The sequence below is a fragment of the Crassostrea angulata genome, chromosome 7 (assembly GCF_025612915.1).
Source record: "Crassostrea angulata isolate pt1a10 chromosome 7, ASM2561291v2, whole genome shotgun sequence".
Taxonomy (NCBI): domain Eukaryota; kingdom Metazoa; phylum Mollusca; class Bivalvia; order Ostreida; family Ostreidae; genus Magallana; species Magallana angulata.
In genome coordinates this window covers 40211642-40238973 of record NC_069117.1, presented here as the reverse complement: position 1 = coordinate 40238973, position 27332 = coordinate 40211642, and the positions used below count along the sequence as shown (strand labels likewise).

General features: G+C 32.7%; 1 protein-coding gene across 4 annotated transcripts; it reads right to left on the bottom strand.

Moving 5' to 3' along the window:
• Nucleotides 1-26373, bottom strand: LOC128156755 (protein diaphanous homolog 2-like). Of its 4 annotated transcripts, none has more exons than XM_052819039.1 (24): nucleotides 26288-26373; nucleotides 25742-25954; nucleotides 20034-20132; nucleotides 19280-19407; nucleotides 18810-18878; nucleotides 18312-18375; nucleotides 17943-18076; nucleotides 16525-16744; nucleotides 16130-16248; nucleotides 15783-15899; nucleotides 15550-15668; nucleotides 15246-15415; nucleotides 13960-14289; nucleotides 13739-13853; nucleotides 11675-11767; nucleotides 9588-9784; nucleotides 9121-9207; nucleotides 8795-8947; nucleotides 7269-7398; nucleotides 6156-6445; nucleotides 5318-5453; nucleotides 4884-4994; nucleotides 4726-4782; nucleotides 1-2634 (listed from the first exon to the last, which is right to left on the bottom strand). In XM_052819039.1, the coding sequence occupies exons 1-24, from the start codon at nucleotides 26315-26317 to the stop codon at nucleotides 2288-2290; spliced, it is 3528 nt and encodes a 1175-aa protein (XP_052674999.1). In that variant the 5' UTR covers nucleotides 26318-26373; the 3' UTR covers nucleotides 1-2287. The 4 variants fall into 4 exon arrangements, with proteins under 4 accessions (XP_052674999.1, XP_052675000.1, XP_052675001.1 ...); XM_052819041.1 differs by lacking the exon at nucleotides 4726-4782 and adding an exon at nucleotides 3922-4042 and having other exon boundaries at nucleotides 2495-2634; XM_052819042.1 differs by lacking the exon at nucleotides 4726-4782 and adding an exon at nucleotides 4515-4557 and having other exon boundaries at nucleotides 2496-2634.
• Nucleotides 26374-27332: the final 959 nt, after the last annotated feature.

Here is a 27332-nt window from a genome sequence, read left to right as displayed (position 1 = left end):
TTATATTCTTATTTGTATTTCATTTCTGTAATATTACCTTGTACATTGTACAATAATTTACAAGCAGTACAAATAATTCAAGCATTAACATAATTCATTTGACAGAGCTGCAGGTATTTTTGATGACAGATGAAGCACAACCTACACAGGACGATACAATATATTAAAAGCTACATGTACACATTTTTATCTGTTGACTCTACATCCTTTATCAAAATAAAATATGACCTTAACCAAAAATAAAAGACAGTCACTGTAAAGAATGAGAAAAAGGGGGATATGTTATTGAAAATTTTTTTTTGGTTTGCATCTATCTGAAATTATTTACCCATTGCATCAGTATAATTTCATGTATATAAGTACCAGAATATTCATTTTTAAATAAAAAAAAAATTGCTCAAATAAAGAGTCCCGACACAATTTCCACTTGAAAGATTATTATCATTTTTATATTTATTTTATATTTTCTTCTGCTTAGAAACGTAACATAAATACAAATGATGCACTTAGTCTAATAAATAAAGGACAAGGACTTCTGAATTATTTCTACGAAAAAAATTGTAATTGAATGATTTCTATGAGAAAAAAAATGTGATGAGCAATAAATTGGAACATAGTTTAAGTAAACAGCTAAAGAACACATGTATTTAAAATAAGAATTTCAGTATTGCTAGATTGATGATAATGAATTACGTACCATACACATATTACATATACATAATGTAAAAGAGATTTTAGAGAGAGAGAGAGAGAGAGAGAGAGAGAGAGAGAGAGAGAGAGAGAGGGGAAGTCATTTTCTACTACTACATGAATATTTCATGCTCTTTAATTGCATGAACTATGCATAAATTTATTGATGCGGAAAAAAATTAAACTTCACAAATTACAGTCATGTAACATGAGAACCTTTGGCATCTATGAACATCATGTAAAAACAGGAAGATCATTTTCAACTCTTACAGCTTAGTCCTTACATTTAGTACTTGTAAACTAGTTTCTGCACACATGCAGGCATGATATTGTGCAGTAGTGGAATGCTTCTATTCAAAGTGTCTGACAAACTCAACAATCCTAAACCATTGTAACAATGAACACATCACGGCAAATTATTAACTAAGAAAAAAAATATATAACATGTCGGTGAACTACAGAAGTATTGCACTAAAAAATTCTTCATTAATTCATCTTTCATTGTTTTCTTTGAAAGTGAAAAAGATAAAACATTTGTTTTTCAACACAAATACTTATAAACTTTAGATCTGAAATACTATGGCTACCGGGTATTCACTTTTTTTTCAATCAAGTAAACAATAAAATTATATTCTTGTTATTCTGTCATGGTAGTTTGAAATAATACTTATCAGTGCTGTAAATATTGCTGTTAATAACGTCTCTTTTTATGGCTATAATTAACAGCTACCAGTTAAAATTGCAGCATTGCACAAATCAAAGGTACACTGTTTTATCAGCATTTCCATATCCGAATTATGGAACAATACAATATACATGTACATGCAATTATGAAGAATAAATGAACGTTATCAAATGGAGGCTGGAGATGACCTAATTTCTATGAGTGACATGATGTATGCTTTGTTTAATGACAACTGATAAGGTGTCCTGACTATAAAGTTAGCTCTGTTGAGTGGTCCCCCTTTTTTTCCTGAGTCTTTGATTTTTCTCCGGAAAACACAGAGGACCAGTGTTTATATAAATATCACAGATAATAAGACTATTCAAGGCCAATATACATATTCACAGATTTATGTACACAAAACTGTTGCCAAAATATCATTCTTAATAAAGCACTATGTATCCACAAAAATTTTTTTACAGGTTGTTTTACACAAACTTTAAGACAGTATAATGCCGTGATATACTTGGGACAATTTTTAATTGTTTTATACAAGGCTTCAAATCTGTTCAAAACAAGACTAGGCACAATGGTATTCATTCTAAGGAGATATGAACATTAAAACTACTAAACAATACCTGGGCTATGTCTTAACTGGCCTTAAGTTTCAATGCTATGGACCAATTCTCTTTTTCATCCAAAAAATGTCATTTTGATTCAAGTTACCTTATATGTTACCAAATCTCCAACAACTAATTTTATAACTTGCTAAAAATGTACATATTCATTGTATGCATTTCAACCAGTACTACAAATCTTTACAAAATTTCCATATAATAATACCAATATTATTTTTTAGCGGATAGAAATAAAATGCTAGCAACTGCAATGTAGGACACACTACTGAGGTACATGTACGAAAATAAAAACATTTTACAGATCTTTAAGCCTCGCCAGCAGTTTTTCCGCCTCTGACATTCCATTGTCTGTACAACTGTTGCGCCTCTTCTCCTCGCTACCCTGACGATTCACCCTCCGCCGATCATCCACCTGGTGACTATGTCGCTTCCTCTCCTCATTGTCATTGAGGTCTTTTTTCACTAAGTTTGTCCTCATGTCAAGTTCACGGCGCACATCCCGCCGCTCGTCCTTGCCCCTGGGGGGCCGGGGAGGCGTGTCCACAGAAGAGTCATTGAAGTTGATCTCCATCAGAGTTGAATTGTCCATGGTGAGTAGATTCTGTCGTGACCTTGACCTAGATAACTGTGCCCTTCTCTCAGCTGTAAAAAGATGGTGGACAATGATGAGAGGATGAGGTAATGTCGGTGACATAGAAACACAAAGAAAAAGTTATTTTTAAAAACAATGAATTAAATTTACATGTTTAAGACGTAGAATTTTATCTAAATAAAATTTTTCCATTTTTCTAATCAGACTTTTTCACTGAGAATGACATGTATAGTTGTAATTCTATTTTCCCAATACAATATTTTATTCTTCATTTCACCTTTTACATAGCATTCAGATTTTGCTTGGCAAACTAAATATTTTCATGCCTAAATAAGAAGCGATACCATGCCTGTGGAACTGTATCATATTACACTAAAGGGGTAAAAAAAAAACTGACAAGTTACAGTCTGTACAAAAATGATAATGGTTAAAAAAATAAATGTACTTAAATGCTGAAAACAAAATGAAAGCTACACCATAAGCTGATTTTAATGTACATGCTGTACAGTAAACTGTCCACATTGGTTCTTGCTTTAAAACATGTAAAATGCTGCAATCAAACATAATGAAAACTAAAATGATGGAGGGCTGGAATGGAGGTAGGGGTGTCACCCAAAAATCACCCAATCAGTCAAATAAAAAGATGCACTTACAATGCAATTCACAAAAGAAGAGAAAAGAGAAAAACAAATCACAGTGAATGATTTGTATTCAATTGTGGTGTATCTAAAATTAAAATGTGTAATCATGTTAAAACATGTAACCTGCATGTATTTGTGCATCTTCGCTAGCCAAGAGTTTAGGATCCAATCTGTTTCTTTAAAGAGGAGCAGAGTGGATTGAAAACCCTTGGCTGTGAAGATGGTATATGTGTTTAGGTTTACATATAAATCATTCGTAAACAGGAAATATGAGATGATGTTAAACTTCTAAAAAATAATTATTTATAGTAAATTGTCTAAAATTATTTGTAAAGGGGCAGAACTTTGATCCAATGAAAAGCCAATGAACTAAAAATATGAGGGAACAATATGCACATACGTATTTATGCCATTCTGTACTGAATCAAGTTTGTCCTTAGATAAATTATTACATATATATAATAGGGATGCAAGGGAAATTTTAAAATCTTGAAGGATGCAATGACGTTTTCCTGATAAAATATGTTGTAAACTCATTTCAATACATCTAATTCTGGTATATCCACACATAATGCAATACCTTCAATCAAGCAAAACATGAATCACATTTCTACTGACAATAAAGGGGTGGAAAATAAAACTAAAATTTCAAAATGGCTGACATGCAGGACACTGAAAGCTTTCTTGTCAACCAACCAACAGGACTGGTGCATTGGTTTGGGATCGTCACCGAACACATTATCACAGCCGCTGTTACTATTACTGGAGAACAGCGACTTTTGCCAGACCCTTGACCTTGTCATATTGGCAAACCTGTCTGTTGGAAGAGGAAAAAATAATTCACGTAGGTGAATATCAATTGTCTTCATTTTAAGACCCTGTTGCACTGTAATTTTACCCAGAGTGTATGTGTGTTATTTAATATTAATAAATTTATGTACAAAATGTTATTTAATGACCATTATAGGTTGTCATAAGGTTTCTTCTCATTCGCATAGACTGCATGCAATCAAGAATGAAGTCTTGTTTAAGTTCTGATAAATATATATGACTTGCTATATTACAGCCCAGATTCAAACACCGGCATCCAATGATCTTTAAATCTATGCAACTTAAGCAAAAATGTAGATATTACGATTTGATGAAATGCTATTTCATAGTAATGCGCATATCAGAAACGCTTGAGAGAAAGAAAAAACCAGGAAGCCTAATACTTAACAATATACACAGAAAACAGAAAGTCTATGTATACTCTACATGTAGAAAAATAAATAGCAGACTGTTGATACCTAAGGATTCACCTCTGGATTTGTAAATTATTTTGTTTTCTTGCTATAAAAATGCAAATAAAAACACATAAAATCCCAAAGCCTCTTAAAAAATAATCTGAAGTCTTTAGAGACTAGTTTATATCCAAAAAATTAATCAAAGACTTCAAAAACAAATCTTGAAGATACAATCCATCAAGGAGACTTTGTACCCTTCCCGCCTAAATGTTACCTCTGTAATCAGAATACAAGTGGACTATCTCTCTTGAGGTAGTAAATCTATGAATTGCTGGATGAAATACAAATTTGCAAAATTAAAGTGTTCATTGAAAATGTGGCTGTTTAATTGTATAACAGTATTGGTGGTGAGCCCACAGGTCAATAGCTTACCTCCTGCTGCCCTCGGAGTTTTACGCTTAGCGTCTCGTTTTTCTCGGTTGAAACAGGATCCCGTCTTCAGAGCTTCTAGTAGGTTATCCATCACACCCTCCTGGTTGTCGTCTGCAAGACAAGTTATAGAGTCAGTAAAAAATACACCTCAAGTCTTATTTGATCAGTTAATTTGTTACAAATTACAAATAATTGTTAAAAGAAGTCAATGATTCTTATTAAAACTTTGTGAAATCAAAACGACTTGATGACTATTATTGTTACTTTTAATAATATGGAATCATTTAAATTCGTGTGGGTCAGTTTTCTTGGATTGCATTTTTTAATTTTGTGGATGCTTCGGTTTTATTCCATGAGAATTGAGCCACCATTAATTCTAGTGATTCCACAGTACATTTCAATGTAAGATGGGAATTTTTAAGTACATGTATTACCTATTGTCATGTCTACCAAAGCTTTCTTTCTGGCAAGCTTAGCTGCCCTTTCTTTCTGTTGTCTTTCCTTGGCCTCTTTAGCTCTTCGAATTTTCTCATTGGTTTCACGAATCTTTGCATTATCCTTTAATGCTTGCTAGAGGATGGAAAAATTTCATTTAATCAAAACCAACCATTGATTACTTTGTAAAGATTCCAACAAAAAAATGTATAATATCTTTAACAAAAGATATTAAGGAGAGTTTTGAGAACTCCAATCTCTGTTGTGCTTAAAATACTAAATTTTACAAATGGGTGGTTGTAAAATTATTTTAACAATAATTCATCAAATTGTACAAAAAAAATCTATTTAGCATTCATCAATCTAAATATCTTCAACATGCAATTACAGTAAAGATTACATTAAATTTTCTTTTTGGTAAGTCAGATTTTTTCACTGAACTATAATGGGAAGAATAAGAAGAAAATGAACATACTTTTGGCACGTGTAACTACACATGTAGTTAGAAATCTCGGGCACTAAATTAACTTACAGACAATTCATAATAATCTGCTAATCATCATTTACTAATTTGAGTACAACTTAGAAATTGATAAGAACGCCAAACTGTCATGTTTCTCTGCATCAGCTGTCTGGTGTCTTAGACAATAATAAGATTGCATGTGCAGTAAGTTTCAATGTTCTCACAAGAGTTTAAGAAAATTTGGTCTCACGGTCAAAACTCCAATACAAAATGCTTACACAAATATATTATTCTAAACTAAGGACATAGAATATTATTGTGTGAAAAATATAACTGTCACGTTTAATACAGGATCTGTAACAAACCAGTCTTACCACAAAGAACTCTTTAAATGATTTGATATCACTGAAGAATTCCTCCATTGCGTACTTCTTGATGTCGAAGGTATAGTATTTGCCCATTTCCTTGTACAAGTTGTCCACCATCTTGTACATGCCCTTCATGACCTCGTACTGGCTTTTGGCCGAGGCAATGAACTCGTTCATCACTTGAGAGAACTTATCTCCTTCATTCTGGGACTTGTTCAGATTTTTAATGTCAATTTCTAACTGTTTTAGGGACTTCTCCATTGTATTTAGATTCTTCTGCAGCACTTCATCTGACACTGAAATACACATAAATTGTTTGTCGTCAAGTACAGGGAACAAATTTACAGGTTTATTGGACTTTTAACCACTTGACAAATAACCTACTGAAGAATCACATACTTTTGTCGGGTCAAAATTTCATTGTTTTTAAACCAAATAAAAGTTAAAATTTATCATGGATTTAATTTGTTGGTTTATAATGCCAACAAAAATAACGAAATTAAATCCTCAACAAATATTGCTGCTTCTACATTGTGTTATAACTGTTCTTGCATACTTGCATGGTTTCTTTTAGTTTTATTAAAAGTCATAATCATACAAACTGAACTAGAACACTTGAACCAACTAACCTCGCATAGCTGCAGTATCAAAATGAGACATTTTACATGTATATCCAATTACTCCAATTTGTATGAGGCAATAACAAATGTGTACTTTGTTAAGGTTATGTACATGTTTTACGTTAATAATCATCTTATTATTGCCTCTTGTTAACTTAGCAACATTAATCTTTATGCATAATCATCAGCTCATTAACAGTCATCCCACTGGAATGAATTAGCACATTGTAAATTGCTTTTGCATTGTTTTACTGTTCAGTAAGTACATAAGATAAGGTAAATTTATTATGCATTTGGCTGTGTGTTCTTTTTAGCTTTTCTTAGTGAAAAGCAGCTTCTGCTTAATCAAGAACATCGCTAAGTGCCATGCAAATATGAATAAGAATAGGGGTGTCCAGAAAAACGGAAATTCGAATCCACGCTTAATTTTTTGAAAACCAATTTCCGCCAAAAATGATATGTTTACAGTAATACATATAAGCCTAGGATTCTATCTGACCTCGAGATGCCCTCTCCACGTAAGACAGCTCTTCAGTAAACTGCAACAAGTCCGGATGTTTCTCCTCCACCACCTGGGCCAGATAATGGACCAGGGTTGTCTTCCCGTCGGCAGCTCGAGTGTTCTGGAGCTGTAAAACATCATTAAAAATAGATCTTATTGACAGAAAGTTACTGGAAGATATACGTCAAAACCATACATTAGCAGCCAACACACTGATTCCCTTGGACCCAAAAATTTCATCACTGGTTCCTAATTCTAAGTTTGAGCAATGTTTGGTAATACACTTTCCACCACATCCATTGAACTATAATAGAAATTCTTTAAATATCAGTTTATAAAAGGGGGTTACTCTTGCTTTCATCCAATACTCGAATATAAGAGGAAACACATCGACTTTTCAAAGCCATCCCTATTGAGGTAATAGTATCAATTTACAGAGAAAATAATCCTTGAATATTTTAATATAAAAGGAAACGCGTTGACTTTTCAAAACCAACCCAATTGATGTAATAATATAAATTTACAAAGAAAATAATCCTTGGGATTAGCGCTACTATTTCAAGCATTGCCTATATAAATTTTTCACACATCACTTTAATAATAGATTAAGAAGATGCACTAGATTTCATCCAATTATAAAATATGAAACTAGCAACCATAAAAAAAATGTTGTTTTAAGATTTGTTCGAAATAATTTCACTTTTATTTCATGTATGGTAATAAGCATGTGCTTTTAATAAGTAAGTGATTTTTGCTCCATGCCTGAAATTGTAGAATTATGCAGGATTTTACAAATGTACTAGGAAGTTATATCTTGAAACATGGACTGTCATTCTCATTGCCCTAAACTGTTAAAGAGCAGATTTTTAAAGTACCAATGTTTATGAGCATTTGTTTTCCAATATTCCCATCAGCAATAAGCACATGCATATACACATTAATTTTGTACTTCAGATTATCAATTTTCAAGTAAATATCATTTAATATTAAGCATAAAAATATGGATTACAAATATTGTTCATGTAGCTGCAGTGACTACTTTTTAAGGCTCATCTTGTCCAAATTTTGTAAATTTAAAAGTTGAATTAACACCTAACAAAATTCATTGGCTGACACATAAAAAATAAATACATTCAAGATAATACATGTACATGTTACACATATAGGACTGTTTTAAGTGTATTGTGCAACTAAAACCAGGTACAGGTCAAACCTAATGTTACAGAAGTTTTTTGAAAATGTTTATTCAACAGAATCAATGTGTATGAAAATGTCATTTTCATCCTTTTTCTGGGCTTATGTTCTTTAAAATCATGTCTCCTCAGCATTCAAGTTAAGTCCTGTACATGTTAAAACTTCTTGATAAATCTGTTTCAACTGAATTAACCCTCATAAAAATTTACGGTAATCGTTATAGGGTCAATGCTATTCTGTTGTGAGCAGTCCAACCTTGATATAGAGGATACTTAAGTACCCCCCCCCACCCATCCTTTCAACATATCAAGGTGAGTAAGAAAATTTACCTTCGGAAGGAAACTGATGTCAAACCCGATGGACTGGGCATTTCTGGACCCTGTATTCAGAATATTACCCATGAGTAAGATCAGTTCCAATACATTGGCAAATTTAGAACTGGTTTTAATTTCTTCCAGAGCCTCCTTTGCAGCAACCAAATCCTAGTGAAAGAAAATGAAAATATGTTATACCCACTTACTTTAGAATTATATGACAAGACCTTAAAATTCTCTCTCTCTCTCTCTCTCTCTCTCTCTCTCTCTCTCTCTCTCTCTCTCTCTCTCTCTCTCTCTCTCTCTCTCTCTCTCTCTTTCTCTCTCCATATATAGCTTACAGGTTTAATGTCTTGAACCATCTCTGGGAATGACATCTTGAAAAGCATGGATTTAAGTCGAGGATGGATCCGCTTAATACTAGACATCTAAAACAACAAAAAACAGCTTGTCATTACTCATGCAATTAATAAACTTGTCATCACAAATATTTGTCTCATTGCACTAGTCCTTTTAAAGTCTCTAGTGTACAAAGGCTTGGTAACAATAATTATTAACAGTTTTACAACTTGTGAATCACAAAACGCAAAATTGAAGCTCATAAAAGATGGTTTACAATAAACAATGCAAAGTGACATGCTAATCATAATAATAAAATAATATGATAAAATTTGTTGAGGCCATTTTGAGAGCCTGCAGGACATTTGTTGAGGCCATTTTGAGAGCCTGCAGGACACATGAGTAAAGAGTAGTGCACTAAAAAAAAAAAAAGTTAAATTTAAACAATTATACATAACATGAATGCTACCTCTACAGCGAACTGCTCTGGATCGGCCAGGTCCTGGTACTGGTCCTTGAGGCTGGCTATCTGCTTCATCTGCTCCGGCTCTGGCATGTACCGAAGCAGCTGTTCTATGATGGCGGTGTTTAAATTCTCCTCATCTACCTCCAGGATGCGGCGCTTAATTTCAGAAAAGGGCACTTTGATGGAACCCAGGAGAATTGCTGTTGAAGTCAGAAAAATATTACATTAACAACCCTTGTTCTATTTGACACCTTTATATAACTGTTCCTCTACAAAATAAATCTACACTTGTACAAAGACATGTACATGGATAACAATCTACAGCTCAAACCCAATACCTTTCTCTTTCTGATTTTTCTCTTCATACACATGTTAATGATTTTAACAGATCAGATTCATAAAAAGATAAAATTTACAGGTAATGAATTTGCTACAAGAAGGAGTTAAACAAAGAAAGAGAGTTAAACAATACAGTCAAACTTTGTTATCTTGAACTAATTGGGACTGTTTATAAACTTCCGAGATATCAGAGTAATCAAGATATCAAGGGTAAATTACCTAAAAAAAATAAGTGGTTGGGACTTAAACATAAATCACTTCGACATATCCAATGCATTTGAGATATCAGTATTTGAGATATCATAGTTCAACTGTATTCACCATTAGAGAAACACGCATAAAAATGTCCTTACTGGAGCATATATACATGAATAATTTATCTATGGATTATCAGGAAGTGACCTATCTTCCATTATTTTCTACATGTTCTACTGTTTTCCTATCTCTGCAATATGAAAATTTTCACTACACAATTCTATGTTTATATTTCAATGCTATATGATCTGTTTCTATTTAAATGTATAGTTTCGATTGAAAATATTATACTATGACTTTGATAATAATTATGTGATTGCATTTTGCATGCTATTAAAAGAAAAATTCAAATTCAAAATATTCTAACTCAAAAAATAGCCTGGTTAAGCACCTTGAATTTTTGGGCATTAACAGGTTAAAATCCATGCAAAATAAAGAAAAATTAATCTATTAAGGAAAATTATCTAAAATTGAGGAACATCGCACGTGTCCATAAATATGCAAACTGCCATGAAAATCATAATATACATTATCCTGTCTGCCCATTATTCAAAGCATAACATCTGTAAATCCCTTGCATACCCATGTACTGAGATGATGCACTGAATAAATTTCAGGTGCTGGCAATATAAATTAAATGCTGGAACTACGGTAACATCTGTGTCATGTTTTTCATCTTAATAACCAGGTCAATTATCCCTTTCTTTTACATGTCCTTTTTTACTTATTTACCTTATTAATCTGTCTGATTACTTAATTAACAGCAAATTCTTCACAGTTTTATTTCATGATCATGGCAGTCCTTTATACATTTAACCTTTTAAACTAAGTATATCTTTAAGTAATTAATAACCAATTTTTCACAGTTTTTATTTTCCGGTTCCCAGTACATGGAGATGCGTGTGACCCAAAAAGGGGGAAATGTGGTTTTCACTCACGTTTCAGAACATTTTATTTGCTCTATGCTAGTAACATTTCATTTAAACAGCAGACAATACCAGTATACATGTAAGTAATGCTTTAAAATACTGAAAATCTTGATAAATAAGAGCAGGTCAGGTCTACACTTAACAAAAGGTGGAAAATGGTCCAGCATTATTGTATTTAACTCTCCATATATACCCTCTCAAAAATGCCTGAAGCATTTAATGTGGTATTGGACAACTGTCAATATTAATGTGAATAAAAGTACATTATAATCAAAATACTTACAACTGGTTTAGAATTTTCAAATTTTATATTTGACCAAAACATGTTTCAAAAAGTTTTGAAAAGGTAAAAATCATAAAAGCCCAAGCATGATTCGAACTCACGACTTGTAGTTAACACTATAACCCACTGCTCTACACTGTTAGGTATCAATTTTAGGAAAGAAAATGTTTTATTAATCTAAATCATTATTATTTTATTGTTTAATTTGATAGGAAGTATGTCACAATATGGAGGTGTCCAATACCACCTCAAAGAGTTTATGTGCACTTCATTTAGATACATACACAGGTTCTGGGCAGACTTGGGATCCAGTACTTTCAGTTCCTTGGCTTTCTTCTTAATTTCTACCTCTTGCTGATTCATATCCTTTTTCTTCTCTGCAATAATTAATAACATTATAACAAAATAAATTTAATCAATTGAAATTATGAACAATTATTGTCCCATATCTTTATGGTAAATGGTATCCTTTGCAAAAATAATTTTTTGTGCGGAGACTTTCAAGAATTGTCTTAATTAAATCTACATGTAGGAGTGTAATTTAGTTTCCCCATTTTTTTTTTCACAAATAATTCACAATATTCATGTCTGTCAATTGAGTATACATGTACATCTTAAATTCAGTAAGATTAATTTTCACCATTTCCTATAGAAGTACACTTCATGGGCGTTTTAATTGAGAGGTGAAAAATAATCATTACATTAAAATCCAATAACTGCTAAACATTTACAGAAAAATCTTAAGGTGGAAGGCTACATCGTCAAAACATGTCTGACTTCCGTTCGAAACGCCATTGTGTTCCGGATTGATAACATTATGTCGTGGTACAAAATAGCTATACACCGTTTAATTGAACTCTTCTAACTAAGGAGGTGAGATAGGACTGAAATCACCAAAACGCTTAGAAAATAAGTCAATTTTCTTCCTGTGTTAAGCTTTTAAATAACATTGATTATCAGCTGTTTTGTACGGAAAACGTGGAATCTAAATAATATACAGTTTCCCTGCTCTGCTGCTATTGGCAATACATTTTTGTCATGTCATCTGCAACAGACGATCATACATATGTGGCGGATTATCGATAAAGGTAAGCAGATGTCAAATTTTCATTTAAACTATATATGTATGATGAATATAAAACGAAAGTACCGTAGTACGATCTCTTGAATTGATCCTAACTTCCCAAATTTTAAAAAAAAACATTTGCAGTAAAAGACTTTCATTGAAACTTTGACATTAAACTAATGTATTTTGGTTAAAATAAATACAGCTAGGTAGCAATAGCAGTGGACGCCCGGATTTGCAGGCCAAATGAGGAAAAGACAGAATTCTGAAAAGGAGCATGTTTTTCATTTCCACACATGCATGTGTATCACTATGGACATCTAATGTATGTATTAATATGCGTATGGTTGTTGCTTATAATTGCTTTTGTATATAAAAAGAAAATAAAAGGCAATTTAACTACTAATATTTTGTTTTAAAGAGTTAAATATATATAATGCATTCATCAAAAATATAATTTTTCAGCTTCAAACATTATCATAAGCACTACTAATCGTATATCTACATATTTAGCATAGACTTGTTTCTTTTTTAATTTTTCTTCGTGATTTTTATCAATTAAAAAATTGATCCCAAGATATTTGAGACCATGTAAAATAAAGAAAGACAACTCTTAAACAGGATCTTTTATACCAAGATTTTTGCAATAATTAAGTATTTCCTTTAATTTTTCAATTTCATTCAATTTCTTTTCTTCATCCTATTAACCAACGAAAATTGTTTATATTTTCAGGTTTTTGTGGGATTTTGTCCAGCAGTTTGCCTTAAAAAATTTTTTTATATTTTAGTTTCATATTTATGTGGATTCCAATAAAAATCATACAAACTTCATTCATGATTTTTTTGTTTTTAATTTCTAAACTTAATAACATTTCACTTTCATAAGATTTTTAAAACAGAAATGTTTAATAATTTGATAAATATGGGGTTATCTGGAACCAGACTGATATTTTAAAAATTCTCTAGAAAATAGTGTATTGTATTTTGAGGTCTATTATTATTGAATTCTGTGCCTAGTATTGGTAACAAATGCATGCAACAAAAATCTCCTACACTTATTTGGTGTAGAGATCCACCTTAAGTACCGTTACCTACACGTACAAGGTTATGTTGTCTGATATGCAAAAATCTCATGATATCAAAAAGCAACTTTATTGATCAATAAAACTCCATTTAATTCACCAATGTTTCTTTTTATAAACATTAATATGTAATATTGTGTATAATTAGTTATAAACCTGAGAATGATTTCAATCAATGATTAAATCAAGCCAATAATCACCTTTAGTTGCAACAGCAAAATTTTCCAGTAAACCTTCAAACAGATTTTGGTCCTCAAACTTGTCTTCATGAACATTGACCCAGAATGCCTCTTTATCCATTTTATTTGCTTGCACCTACAAGTCACACAAGGATCGTCATTAACTTCTGACTATGATGCAAAAATTTATTCAAACCATTCCTTCCAGATACAAAATTAAATAATCCTGCAGCTTTACAAACCTTATTCCAGTTGATGCGTTTTGTTTGAATGCCTAGCTCATATTTCTTCTTCTGTTTCATTCCGTATGGCAACTTGTTTGAAGAAGAAGGTGGACTGACAAACCCAGGGGGAGGTGGCGCTCCAGGAGCTCTGGGTGCCCCTGGGGGTGGAGGAGGAGGTGGAGGTCCCATACCAGGTGGTGGAGGTGGTGGGGGTGGGGCACCACCAGGAGGAGGGGGTGGTGGAGGAGGGGGAGGTACCCCACCAGGGGGTGGGGGAGGCGGCGGGGCTCCACCTGTCCCTCCTGGTCCTTTACCAGCCATTATCGTGTCCCCAATGCCTTGTCTGATCTGAAATGTAAAATTCACTTAGTAATACATGTAATTAAGCACTGAGCACTATGTACACAAATAATGATATACTGCAGTTTTATTTTTATTCAAGACACCAATTTTCATGGACAGTAAAATTGACTGTAAATTCAAAGTCAATTGTCTATCAATAACACATGTTGGAGCATATCTTACCTTGATGTACATTCAACTTGAAGATTGACTTAATAATAAAATCACAAAAATTGAAGTTCAACAAATAGTGTAATTAACTTTAACACTGTAGATAAACTACACTCAAATTTTTGTTTTCCAAATATACATTAAAGCTGCTTGGTCCGATTTTATATCAAATTTTATGCACGCTTTTAAACGATGGCTATGCTTCGTATATGTATAATAATAGACATTGCAGTAGTTTTCCCAGTCAATTAAGCTAAATTTCAATGAAGAAAAATACGTACAAAATCTGCTAACAAAACAAACAACATTAAAAGGTACCGCGTTATTTCGCCTCATGTTAAATTTCACCCCTGACGACGAGACGGGTATGGTTGTATTACGAATTTGACATCGCTTTAAATAAAGGTCTAAATTGTCAGACAAATGATCAGACAAATTACAAATAAACATGTGACTGTACGTTTTGTTTGCCAATATTTCTAAAGTCTGCTTTCTTTACAATCGATGCATAGCATGCGGGTTGAATAACCTTAATCATTCGGGGGACGAAACCATGCAGTTTCCTTTTCTAAACATTCCCGTGATGCATTTTGGTTTGTATTTTCGTTTGCCAAAAGAGAAATTATTTTTATTTACTTTGAATATTTCTAACTTCGAAAGGAGATTGATTCTGCTGGTGTAAATAGGAGAAAGTCCATAACTTTTTAAGATAAATGATTTGTATGAACAAAATTTTGATACTGTAATTACGAAAAAATTGGACCAAGCAGCTTTAAACAATCATACAATACCTTTTCTTTCATGTCAGCGATTTCTTGTTCGTACTGTTTGACCTTCTCCTCCAAGGTCATTGCCTTGGCCTCCGACTCCTGCTTTGCGGTGAGGGCAGTTTCCAGTTTATTATTGACCTCACTAATGCTGCCTTCAAAATCTTCATATCTGGACTTTTCTGTTAAATTACCTGTCGGAAGACCACAAAAAAAATCTCTATATTACTTCACTTTTTTCATGAAAATCATTAATTTACATGCCTATATGCAGATATGTGGCACAAAATCATTATGGGGAAGAAAAGAAATTCAATCTGAAACTTACTTAAAAGAGGTTCCACATCTATTTCGAAACGTTTTGTATGTCGAAAATCTGGATCAGCACCATTTCTGTGTAAAACTATCTGGGTAACACATTCTTCAATTAATTTGTAATACTGCGGCCTGAAACAAAGTTGAAAGAAATGTATTCAGCTGAAAGCACAATAAAAAATATCTTTTATGGTAATTGTAAAAACATGATAGTTAAATGACCTCAAAAGTCTTGCTTGCACTGACCTTGAATACATATCGTCCCTGATACAGAGTAAGTGTTGAAGAATGGACAGGAAATAGGGTTCTGCTATTGTATCCTTCACAGAGTTGTGAATTAGAGTAAAACACTGCTGGGCATCTCTGGGAACGTTCAGGAATACAGTGTAACAATATCAACAGCAGAAACCAAACATATAAATATTAAATGTTTGTGCAACTCCACCCCTTAAAAACCCACATAAATCAGCTATATTTTTTATAAATATTTATATTTATATACAAGAAACTTGTGTACTACTCCAGCCCCTACAAAAACTTCATATAACAGGTATATTTCCTATAAATATAAAAAGTTTGTGTGAAAAGGATACTCGAATTCGGCCCTGACATTGTCATAGCGATGTGAGAACTCTTCAAAATCCTCCTCCTGATGCTCACTGAAGATTTGTAGATGTGTCTGTAGTTCTTCATCCTCCTGACTCTTCAGTGACTGTAATCATCCCAGAGGTACCATTTCATTAACATAAAACTCCTGACTTGTTTGAAATGATTTTTTTTACTACAACAATTCCTTCCAAAACCCAGTGAACTACTGTAGAAGCAGGAATTTTCGTTGAGAATTTAATTTCGTTATTTTTGTTGCCAGTATGAATCAACGAAAATATGTGCTTCTACAGTATATCCTTAACACTTGATCTATTTAGGGTTTTCTTTGGAAAAAAAATTAAAATAAGATTTCTTTTTCATAAGAAGTAAGCTAACTTACTCCAATCAAATCAATCAGACCAGTTCTCATGAACTCGTTGCGTAGATGAAGTCGGAAGTCCAGATCATCGGGAGTGCTGACGATGGCGTTGACCAGCTGAATACAGGCCACCTGCATGGGCTGGTTATCCCTCATCCCCAGCCCCATAATGACCGGGATAAATCTGTCCCTCCCTCTGATCTCCCCACACACTGTGATACCCTCCAATGCTTTCTCATGCCTAGAAAAGAGAGAAGAAAACATCACTAATTAAATAATCAATCTCATATAGAATTTTACATGTAAATACATTAACACATCTATATGTACCTGCACATGATAAGTTTTCATCCAAAATATGTTTGTTTTGAGGATTTTTCTTATCTTCTGAGAAATAATTAAAATCTGAATATTCCACTTTCTCTTCTAAGAGGAGGCTATATAGATAATGGTAACTTATAACTCCTCTTCATCTACATCTATCCCAGTTACAAATAATGTAACTCAATGTTGTTCTAAATCAATGTTCAAATTATATTGCTGCAAATGCAGCATAAAATTTCTTCATTAACTTTCCTAGTCCTGCATAATTTGAATAGTGGTCATTTTGACCACAGATGTACGGCAAGTCACTCTGTGTTAACCTAACAACAAAGTTCCTGCATTTTAACCTTTTACCATTCTCTGTTTCTTGAGTACTTCTTTAATTAATTCACAGTTGGTTTCATAATCATGATAATTGTTTTTCACATTTTAGAAGCCATGAGTAATACAAGTTATACGTCAACTAATTCATCAATAATATCAGAACAACTCCCTAATTTACTGGTAATGTCCTATGACTTTGAAGCAATTAACTCATTTACATGCATAAGCATGGATACTAAATTAATGTAAGACTATTTTCTACTTGGAAGTGATACAAGTACAGTAGGTGCACTCAACCATGTTGTAAATAAACTGATCACTTTTGTCTTGTATGATGACTCTTTCTACAGTCAGCTGGTTAACTTTATATCCAGAATCTTTTAAATTGCGGTCTTTTTTCTAAAATTACAAACTATGAAGGTTTTTGAGTGTAGAGCTGATACTTGACCTAATCTCAAAATAAATGACAACTTTACTAATTTGATCAAGGAAGATTTCAATCTGGAACTTAAGTATACAGGGTTATTTTTGCCCCCTGTTATTTTTTCCCTTCTTCACTTGCAAACCTTTTCGCTCCGTTTTGAATTCGCCCAGACAAAGTTGAGTTTAAATAGAGACAATATAAGAGTAATTCGTCCAGTCTAAAATTTGCCCACTGACGAGGGCGAAAGGAGCGAGAATAAAACGGTGGCGAATATTTCCCTGTGTACAGTAATAGTTACATAAAGATAAGTGATCCCTTGACTCTGTCTTGTAATAGTAGGGCCCCAAGTTAACTGCAAAGGCCTTACCCATCAGGAGGGACCAGACATATGGCAGCTAGAAGTCGAACAGCCTCCAACATTGTGGTGGGATCGGAGGGGTCCACTGTTCGGGAAAGGATGGTCAGGGCCTCGTCATGATTAATAATCTGCATCAGCCCAAACTGAAATACGCCAAAAAATGTACATGTAAACCCAAGCTGAATTGCCTCTGTAAAAGCATGGAGCTGATTTACATAATGTAAAAAAAGATATATTCAAAATGAAAAAGAAACTCGTAAAAAAAAAAAAACAACCAAAAAACCCTCCAGATTTTTTGTGAGAAAATCTTTATGATTCAAGTAATATGACATTGGAATTTGAGTAACGTGAAATTGTAGACAAAGAATAGCGACTTACTTTGTTGTTCATGAAAGCTTTCAAACATCTGACACATTCATATGTACTCTTCCTCTCTGTTTTACTGTAAAAGCAACATGCAGGAATTGCAGCACAATGTCATATAATTCTATAACACCCAAAACACATATTCAATGGGAATATAAATGATTTCATTTTTTTGTATCTTCAAATATTTTGATCAGATACATGTGCATGTATAATGGGTACAGTTGGGGAAAACTTCCCAAACAAAACATTTTTGAGCACAACTGGTAGATCTAGGAAAAAATGTTGTGTTAAAAAAGACATGTACTTGTTAATGTATATGATGTCAATGAAGGTTAAAAGTATAATCATAATGCATCAGCTATTTCCTTTCTTAATAAACCAATTCACAGCTAGAATTCATTTCAATACAAGGGAGAACGGCTGTGACTACAGAGGCAGATGCAGCAAGATTGTTGATCTAAGCACTTCTAGAATCTTCAAATTCCATACAACAATATGTTTACTCACGAATCGCAGCAGTATGTTAAATTTCGGAGAATTCCATTCAAACCATCGAGACCAAAGTCGACAACCCAACTGCAAGCAACATAAAAAATTTTCAATATTGAATAAATTTTAAAAGAATTAACATATTGATTAGCTGATATGGTCTGGAATAATAGAGGAAAACAAATTCTGGTTGAGGAAAACAAGAGAGAATATTTGTATTTCATTAGAGACCAAGCTCTTTGGCAATAAAACTTGAACAAGCTCACTTTTGATCTTTGTCTCACTTTTATAATAGGAATACATATCAGAAAATGAGACTAAGAAAAAAAAAGCAAGCTCCTAAAAATTCTATGTCCAAAGAGCCAGGTTCAGTGTCATATAACTCAGGCAAACTCGTTTTGAATCTTACTCACTTTTACAACATGCAGCATATGCATTTGGAGAATGGGCTCATAAAGAGTTTTTTGGGCCATTGAGCTAGTACTCACCTGACAGGATTACTGGTCAGAGAAACTCGGAGGGATTCCAACACACGGAGACGCTTCTCCCCCTTCAGGTCCGCGTTACGGACCTCTGCCACAAAGTTCTGGGGAGTGTCAAGGTCCCTTTGTTTAGCCTGAAATAAAGGGATCCAAATGAAACTGTTTTCTTAACCTTTATACCTAATAGTAAAGAATACAGAAAATTTTTCTCAATTGCTTTTGGTAAATTTTTTTGTCCAGTTCAGACACCACTATAAGACAAATACAATCAACAGTTGGGGAAATAATATCATTAATCAGGAAGGTCTTATTAAATATCAGTGTTACTGTAAACCAACTTTTATTCGTATGTGAGAAATTTTTGTGAGGTTCCAAGAGTTGAGAATATTTCTCACTGTGGACCTGTATTTGTTATATAGTTGTAATACAAAAACAATTGTGGATAAGGCTTGCTCACGAAAATTAATTGCAATGAGCCAGTTCATCTTGTGTAAATCGCAAACAAAAGTTGTGAATAATAGTTGGTTTACAGTATTTATATCTACAAATATGTTCCAATGGTTCAATCATCAATTATAAATAGTCCTATTTTTTTTGCATGCAAACAGTCAATGCTTCTTCATTGATGCAGACACAAAATTTGTTCTACTTTGTAAAAAGATGGGGGGAAAAAATTTATCAATAAAAAGTTAATTGATTGTATGTTTAGGAAATAATGTCAATATAAGTCTCAAACAAGTAGTTCTGAGCAGGCTGCTACCTTTCCTGCGGTGACCTGCATAGTCAACATGTTCCTCTTCATGGGCATGTCCCAGGCTCGGAGGGGCGCCTTCTTCTCCTCCGTCAGATTCATGTCATCCTACAGAGCCAGAAGAAAACAATTTACAAATCTTGAACCATTCTTGTTCTTGAAATACTCTATGTATTACATATACATTTTTGCTATATTCAGCAGTATATTCTCACTATATTTCTGCTCTGTGATTAATTTTTCTGTTGTAGTGAGGTTTTTTCCGGGGGTGGGGATGAGTGGGGTGGGTGTGCACATTATGCATTGTATTTAAAGCTGCATGGTCCGATTTTTTTTGCTAATACATTATCAAATAATTTTCCATACAAACAAATTATCCTAGAAAGTTATAAACTTTCAAATATTTAAAACAGTAGAAATGATCATCTCTAAAAGTGAAGTAAAGTAAATAAAAATAATTTCTTTATAGGCATACAAAAAAACAAACCAAAATGCATCATGAGAAGGTTTAAGGATGGGAACCATTTGATTTTATCCCCCAAATGTTTAGGTTTATTTAACCCGCATGTTTTGCATCAATTGAAAACAAAACAAACTTTAGAAAAAATAGTGAACAAAATGTACACAGGTTTATATTTTTGATTTTCCAGAACATTACTCTTATTTTGACTCCATTAAAATTCTCAAAGTTCACACAAAATTGAACGTTTTCACTACTCTATGGGTTCATATAAGGAAACACATTTGCAAATGTAAATTTTTTTTATTTTGAAACATCATTTAATCATGTTTTCTTCACTTAATTTTCCTCTCATCATACACACCCATGGTGTTTGTCACAATAAAGTTTATCTATAGCTGTTTTTCCCACAAAATTCTTTTTTTACAAAAGTAATTCTGAAATGTAACAGTTGATTGATATTATTATAAGACACCTGTGCAATATGAGGAGCAATTGTCATTTTATATATACATATATATACATATGTATATGTTTTTCTTGTAATAAATCTAACCATGAATTAGATCACAAATAAAACTATAGGATGAAATCTTGTAACCAATGGTAACATCTCTCTAGATAAAAGTACGACTAATTAATATTGAACGAGTTTAATTTCTCTGGTTTTTTCGCCTGTTATTTGCGAATTATTGGATGAGCTATATTGGCAGAATCAATGGTTTTAGGAAAACTTGTTTAATCTGGACAAAATCTTCTATTCATATACCACTGGATACAGATATCATTAACCCAATTCTAATGAAACAAAAAAATAAAATATTCTTTTTAACTTCCCTAATACAATCATGTTCACAATTATAATAATTATAATAATTCACAATTATAATACATGTAATACTAAATTTATGACAGGAAGAGATAGAAAGGATTAAAAATGTACACTCTACAAACCTATCATCTCAAACAATTCTATTGTACAGTTGATATATTTTATGACATTTTGATATTTTACAAATTTCAAATCATCCTACATCATGTACATGCCAATGGAAATATACATTATAAATACTATGATGCAGCTCACATTTCTATAATTTTAAGCAATTTGTCAGGTCATCCTTAAAAAAACGTTTGTTTGGAATTTAGTTTCTAGACCCAAGAGGAGGGGGGGGGGGGGGGGGTTATATTTTTCAAACTTGTAGTTTAACAAGTTAAAAAATTGGTAAAAAAAAAAAATCTATATAGTATCAAAAAAGTTCTTTATTTTTGCTAATTAAAGTTAATCAGCGGGGGTTATTTCAATGAGGCGGTTGGGAGGCAATTTCAAACAAAAGAATTTTATAATTACCATATTTTTTCTGATTCTGTTGAATACAATTTTGCAAATAAAAAAATACATAAATGCAGCTGATATTGCTTTTAACATGTTTAATTTTAGTGGATTAATTTACATTCAATCATTTAACATTTTTCATGATTTTTACTAGTCGGATGCAGGGATGGCTTTGAAATTGGGATTCTGTTTCAGGTAACTTTCATGGAATTTTCCATTTTGTAGGCCTTTTCATCAATCATTAAACTTCACTGAAATATCATATTTTACTACATATGTTCTCAATACAACTGTACAATAACTGGCACACTCTGTTTATTATAAACAAATGTTAATGATTCGAAAACACCATCGACCAATAAAGAAAACAAGCTAGCTAGTGGTAATGCACTCAGACATATGGAGAGATCACTACTTAAGAATCAATCACATCTGTCCATATCCACAATAAAGACTCAATCAAGTATCGTGTCAGCATGACACATACTAGAAAAAAAGTCCCATGCTAGTTGTTGTGTAGCTCTTATGATGGTGAACCACATTGTCTTCAACTCAAGCACACATATATTTAGAAAGAGAGAGAGTACTGCAACAGGCATTCACGAGTTACATGTTGTGGTGTTAACATTTCACAACTACTCATCACTAGACTATTTTAACAAGGAACTATGCTATTTCCGGCCCCCTTGTGATCGCGTTACATTCATTATTGCTGCATGTTCATGTATGTCCAAGTCTTAAGTGCTACAGAAAAACAACAAATATATGTATCTACCCATACAAAAAAAAAATTGCTTACTCCACAATGAGGGTCATAAAATTACATTCATTTTCTGAAGCAAACTCATATTATTTAGAGAATAAAAGAAACACAAATTTTGTCAGATCCAAATACATGTATATGCATTTTTGATAAACATCTTGGAATGTAAGAAATAAAATTCCTATTGCTGAAAAATACATGCTCTGGTAAATTTTGTTTGTAAATATTATTCATTTTTGTAACAAGCGGCCACTGGCGCCAACTCTGTCCTATTTAATCTTACACACACACACACACCTGCCAGTGTAGGCTTGACCTATGATGCAATAGGTTTAAGAAGGCCACACCTTACACTACGGTGTGAAGAACTCAAATGATAATGAAAAAATTATCTTGTAAGATTTCTTAATATAAATAGATGATAAATAAATACAGACAAGAGTTTTTATCTCATGTACATGAAGAAAACAATTGGGGACCTCCCCTTACATATTGAAGTTATTTAGGCTATAAGATTTCATTACAAGTGGTACTTAATCCCATGTTTTACATTTAATATCACAGTATCATATCATGATGAGATTTATTACGTCTGCAACCCTCCACCCCCCCTCCCATCCCCCTCGATGTTTACGATCTAATAATAGCAAGGTCATGCTTGACTGATTCTTGTCAGTCATTTGTAGACTTCGAGCTTATCTCCAACAGAGGCGGAAAATAATCATCTCACAAGAAAAACATGTTCCTAAGTTCCGTCTAGCTCCCAATTTTTTTGTTCTACTAGTGAAGGCAGAGCAAGAAACTAATGAATCGGGTTGTTGTCTCCAAAATAAATGGATTTTTATGGATAAATTCCCAATAAATGCTTTTAAAATTAAAGGCGTACATATGCCTGGAAGGCGGATTTTTAGACCCTGAAAAACTCATCCATCAAGCGGTGAACCTGTGCCAAATAAATTGTTATATCCTCTGTGTTTGCAATCTAAACCTCTTGAAAGGATTTCATTCTTATCAAGTAAATAGCTTATTTTGGCTACTAAAACCTGATTTCCCACACCATTAAAACAGACTCTCATTGAAAAAGAACACCCTTCGATAAAGTTCAGTATCAATTTGAAATGATAACAGTAGGCTAATTAATATTACCCATGGCTAATATTTTGACAATAAAGATAAAGATAGTACAATGTATAATTAAAATTTATCTTAATTAATAACACCTAAAATGCTTGCCTCACTGAATCATTACAAATGACTAAAAGAATTAACATAACTTGATATCGGTAAGAGATTTACAAAAGACTAGACTGCAGTAAGGAAATTAAAAAAGATTTCTTGTTTAAATGTTTACATAATGACTCAGGATCCCTTTAATACTGTTGCGTAAAAAGTTAAACTTTTAAAAGGCAAGAATAAGACATCTATTATTCAGTTCAATGTAGTGCATGTATGTATACACGTGTATTGGACATACAGGAATATTTCACACAATAAACAAACAAGGCCGCTTGAAACTATTCTAAGTATTTCCTTCACTGATAAAAGCCATCATAAAAGGACACTGTTACCTAATGCATGTGCTTTTATGCATAATTTCTGACAATAAAAGGGATCAAATTTCAGAAACGTTATAAGAGTTTTCACACACCTGGATAAGATAACTTTAGACATAGAGCTTGCCCTTTATCCAAACAACATTAAACAACAAAATCATAATAATAACTACGATGCATATAAATATGTAAATCAAATCCCAGTAATATATTCAAAAACACAGTGCAACGCTGAACACCCTGCAGAGTTTATCATAAAAACACAAAATTTTACACGAAGCCTGCTCCCCCTTTGGTGGCAACATTTGTGATGTTTAGGAACATTGGCCTCAGGAGCTACATAATAGGAAATAATCCTTCTATTGATTGCCAAGCTTAGCATTACATACAGTGATTTTCAATTGTTGACTTTAGTCATCAGCCTAACACTGAATCATTTACTGTCCTCTACTGGAGCTAATCATCATTGATTTTCTTACTGAATCACAAAAATGTCATGTTTTTATGCTTTTAACATTGATCTCATGGGGAAAAAAAGGATGCTTTAATGTCTCACATGGCATATATGACAAAATGTCATATTTCAAATGTATAATTTAATAATGACAAAGAAAAGCTGTCACCTCTATACAAATGATATAATTTTCTTTCTTTTAAAAAACATTTTCAGTTAAACAGTGTACATATGTACAATGTCTGTATCCATTCCTGACTTTGAAAAAAAAAGAAATAATCATTCATAAACCAAAAAATTGTGATAAAATTTCTACTATATGATCTTCGATTTCATCTCTATCATCTAAGTGTTAATTTCCTATAATATTAAAGTGTATGTTTTTTCCATCATTAATTCAATGTAGATTAATGTCTAACAAGGGGAAGTTTGAATATTTGAGAGGAAATGGTAACTATCCAAAATCATGGAAACTCATCTGCATCCAACTCCAAAATAGATCTTCAATTACTTACTCATTTCAAGTGTAAATTGCAAGTTTAACACATGGTCTACCAATATTTCATACAAAATATGAAATGCACTTGAATTAGCTATGCAGGAACAATATATACTCTCTTGCTAAAATACTTACTCATACTCATGATACCGGTTGATAAAAATTTAAGGTTTTGAGGAAATAACACACGAAATTCTCAGAGCTAAAATTTTAAAAGTATACACTGTCCATTAGAAGTTGTCTATCCAGCAATATCTATAATGGTAGTATGGTACAAAGCAACTGAAAATATAGTTTGCAAGGGACTTGAAAGCAAGGGATATAATAATTAAATGATATCTTATACCCTTGCCAACAGGCCCTTAATGCTCACTGATCATATGTATTTTCAAATCCAATAATCCCTTTAACGAAGAGCCATGGAACTTATACATATATATGCATAATACAACCATACCACTATTAAACCTTTAAGAGCAATGACCTATATATATAATGCAGCAAATAACTGTTGAATTTTAATAACTTAGAAAGCTGACAATTAAGTTCAATATTTGAAATAAAGAAGAAGAGTTTTTCCCATACCGGCCATTTTTAACGATAAAGCTGACATGTAAAAGTGTTGTGCTTTTCAAGATTTTAATATACACACCAGCAGTTGCTCGAATCTCTCCAAAACTTCACTGTCAGACAGATTTTTAATGTTGTCCTGTGGAGTGGGACCAAAACCATACTGTGTTCCATTGCTGGGGTCCGAATCCCCAGAAGATGGGAGGCGATTGGACCAGGTAGCTGCTTTGACATCTTTGGTCTTTGACGATTTGTCTTTTCCAATTCTCACAGTGTTCCGCACAACCTTGTCCAACTAGGAAAATATTATTTTTGAAAACTAAACATATGACCTCATGTCCAAGTATCATACATTCAAGTAGCAATTTCCTTGACTAAACTGAAAGTTTTCAAATTCTAGTAATTTCAAAGCCAAGAGTAAACAGTATCATAAACATAGCCATAAAAAATCAACTGTAAAAATATTTCAATACATACTGTCATTTATTCACAAAATACATATTTCATGTACAGTATATTATTTTAGTCAACAATTGCTTCTGTTTTGCTTAATTTGCAGTCAACATGGCTAAACGGTCTCTTTAAATCTTATAATTTAGAACTCATTTATGACATTCGTTCTACTTACAAAACTGTTTCTTTTATCCTTTTTGTCCATTGTTCTTGTAAGGTTGGGTTTCAAAGTGAAACAAAGCTTTGATTCATTGTTACGGATCTCACCAGGTCCAGCACAATCTCTTGATTTAGCTATATAGCTTGAAAAAGCTATATAGCTTTATAAAGCTATTCAAAATAGCTTAATAAAGCTATTTATATGCAGTTTTTAAAGAAAATATTTATTGTAAGAAATGGACGAAAAATCGCAATAAACTTGCTACTCATATTTGTGCCATTGACCATTATAAACTTGACCCAAATTAAAGAAAGATTTAACTCTGCAGCTTTTAAACACTTTTAAGCAAAAACTATATTTCCATTGTTTGGGTAACTGTTCACCACTTTGTGTGCAACGAGGCGTGGATAAGTATGATTTCTTCTCATTGTGATAAATTATTACCAATCAATTATCTTGTTCACCATAACTGACCTCCTTTATATTTCATTCAAGAAGTAACTGTGTGGTCATGAATCAGTTGCCCCAAAACTTTTAGTGCAAAGTCTCTTAAGGAGACGCAAACTTATGAGTAATCTTTACATGCATTGTTTACAGAGCAGTTCAAAGTTGAAAATTATCACTGCACTAAAGTGCGATTTTTTATACATACTGAAAAAATTACACATTTAAGAAAAATATATGACAAAATAGCTAAATGAAGCTACTCTGAATAGCTTAATAAAGCTATTTAGCTTATTCAAGCTATATAGCTAAATCTGGAGATTGTACTGGACCTGCTCACAACTCAACACACCATGTACAAATGAATGAATATTTTTTTAAAATCTAAACATTTTACACCACTACTGGCAGCCCATAACAAACGAAAGTATATTCCTTTAAAAAGTATCCATCAACTATATACATATTAAAATAACTCCTGTCATTGATAAACAAACGAATGTGCTTATTACGACACCACCTTCAATTTGGTTCTTCCGCCATGACTATTTACACTTTAAAATTGATCAGCCAATCGTAAACGGGTGTTGTGTAAAAGAAGGAAATGCCCGGTTAG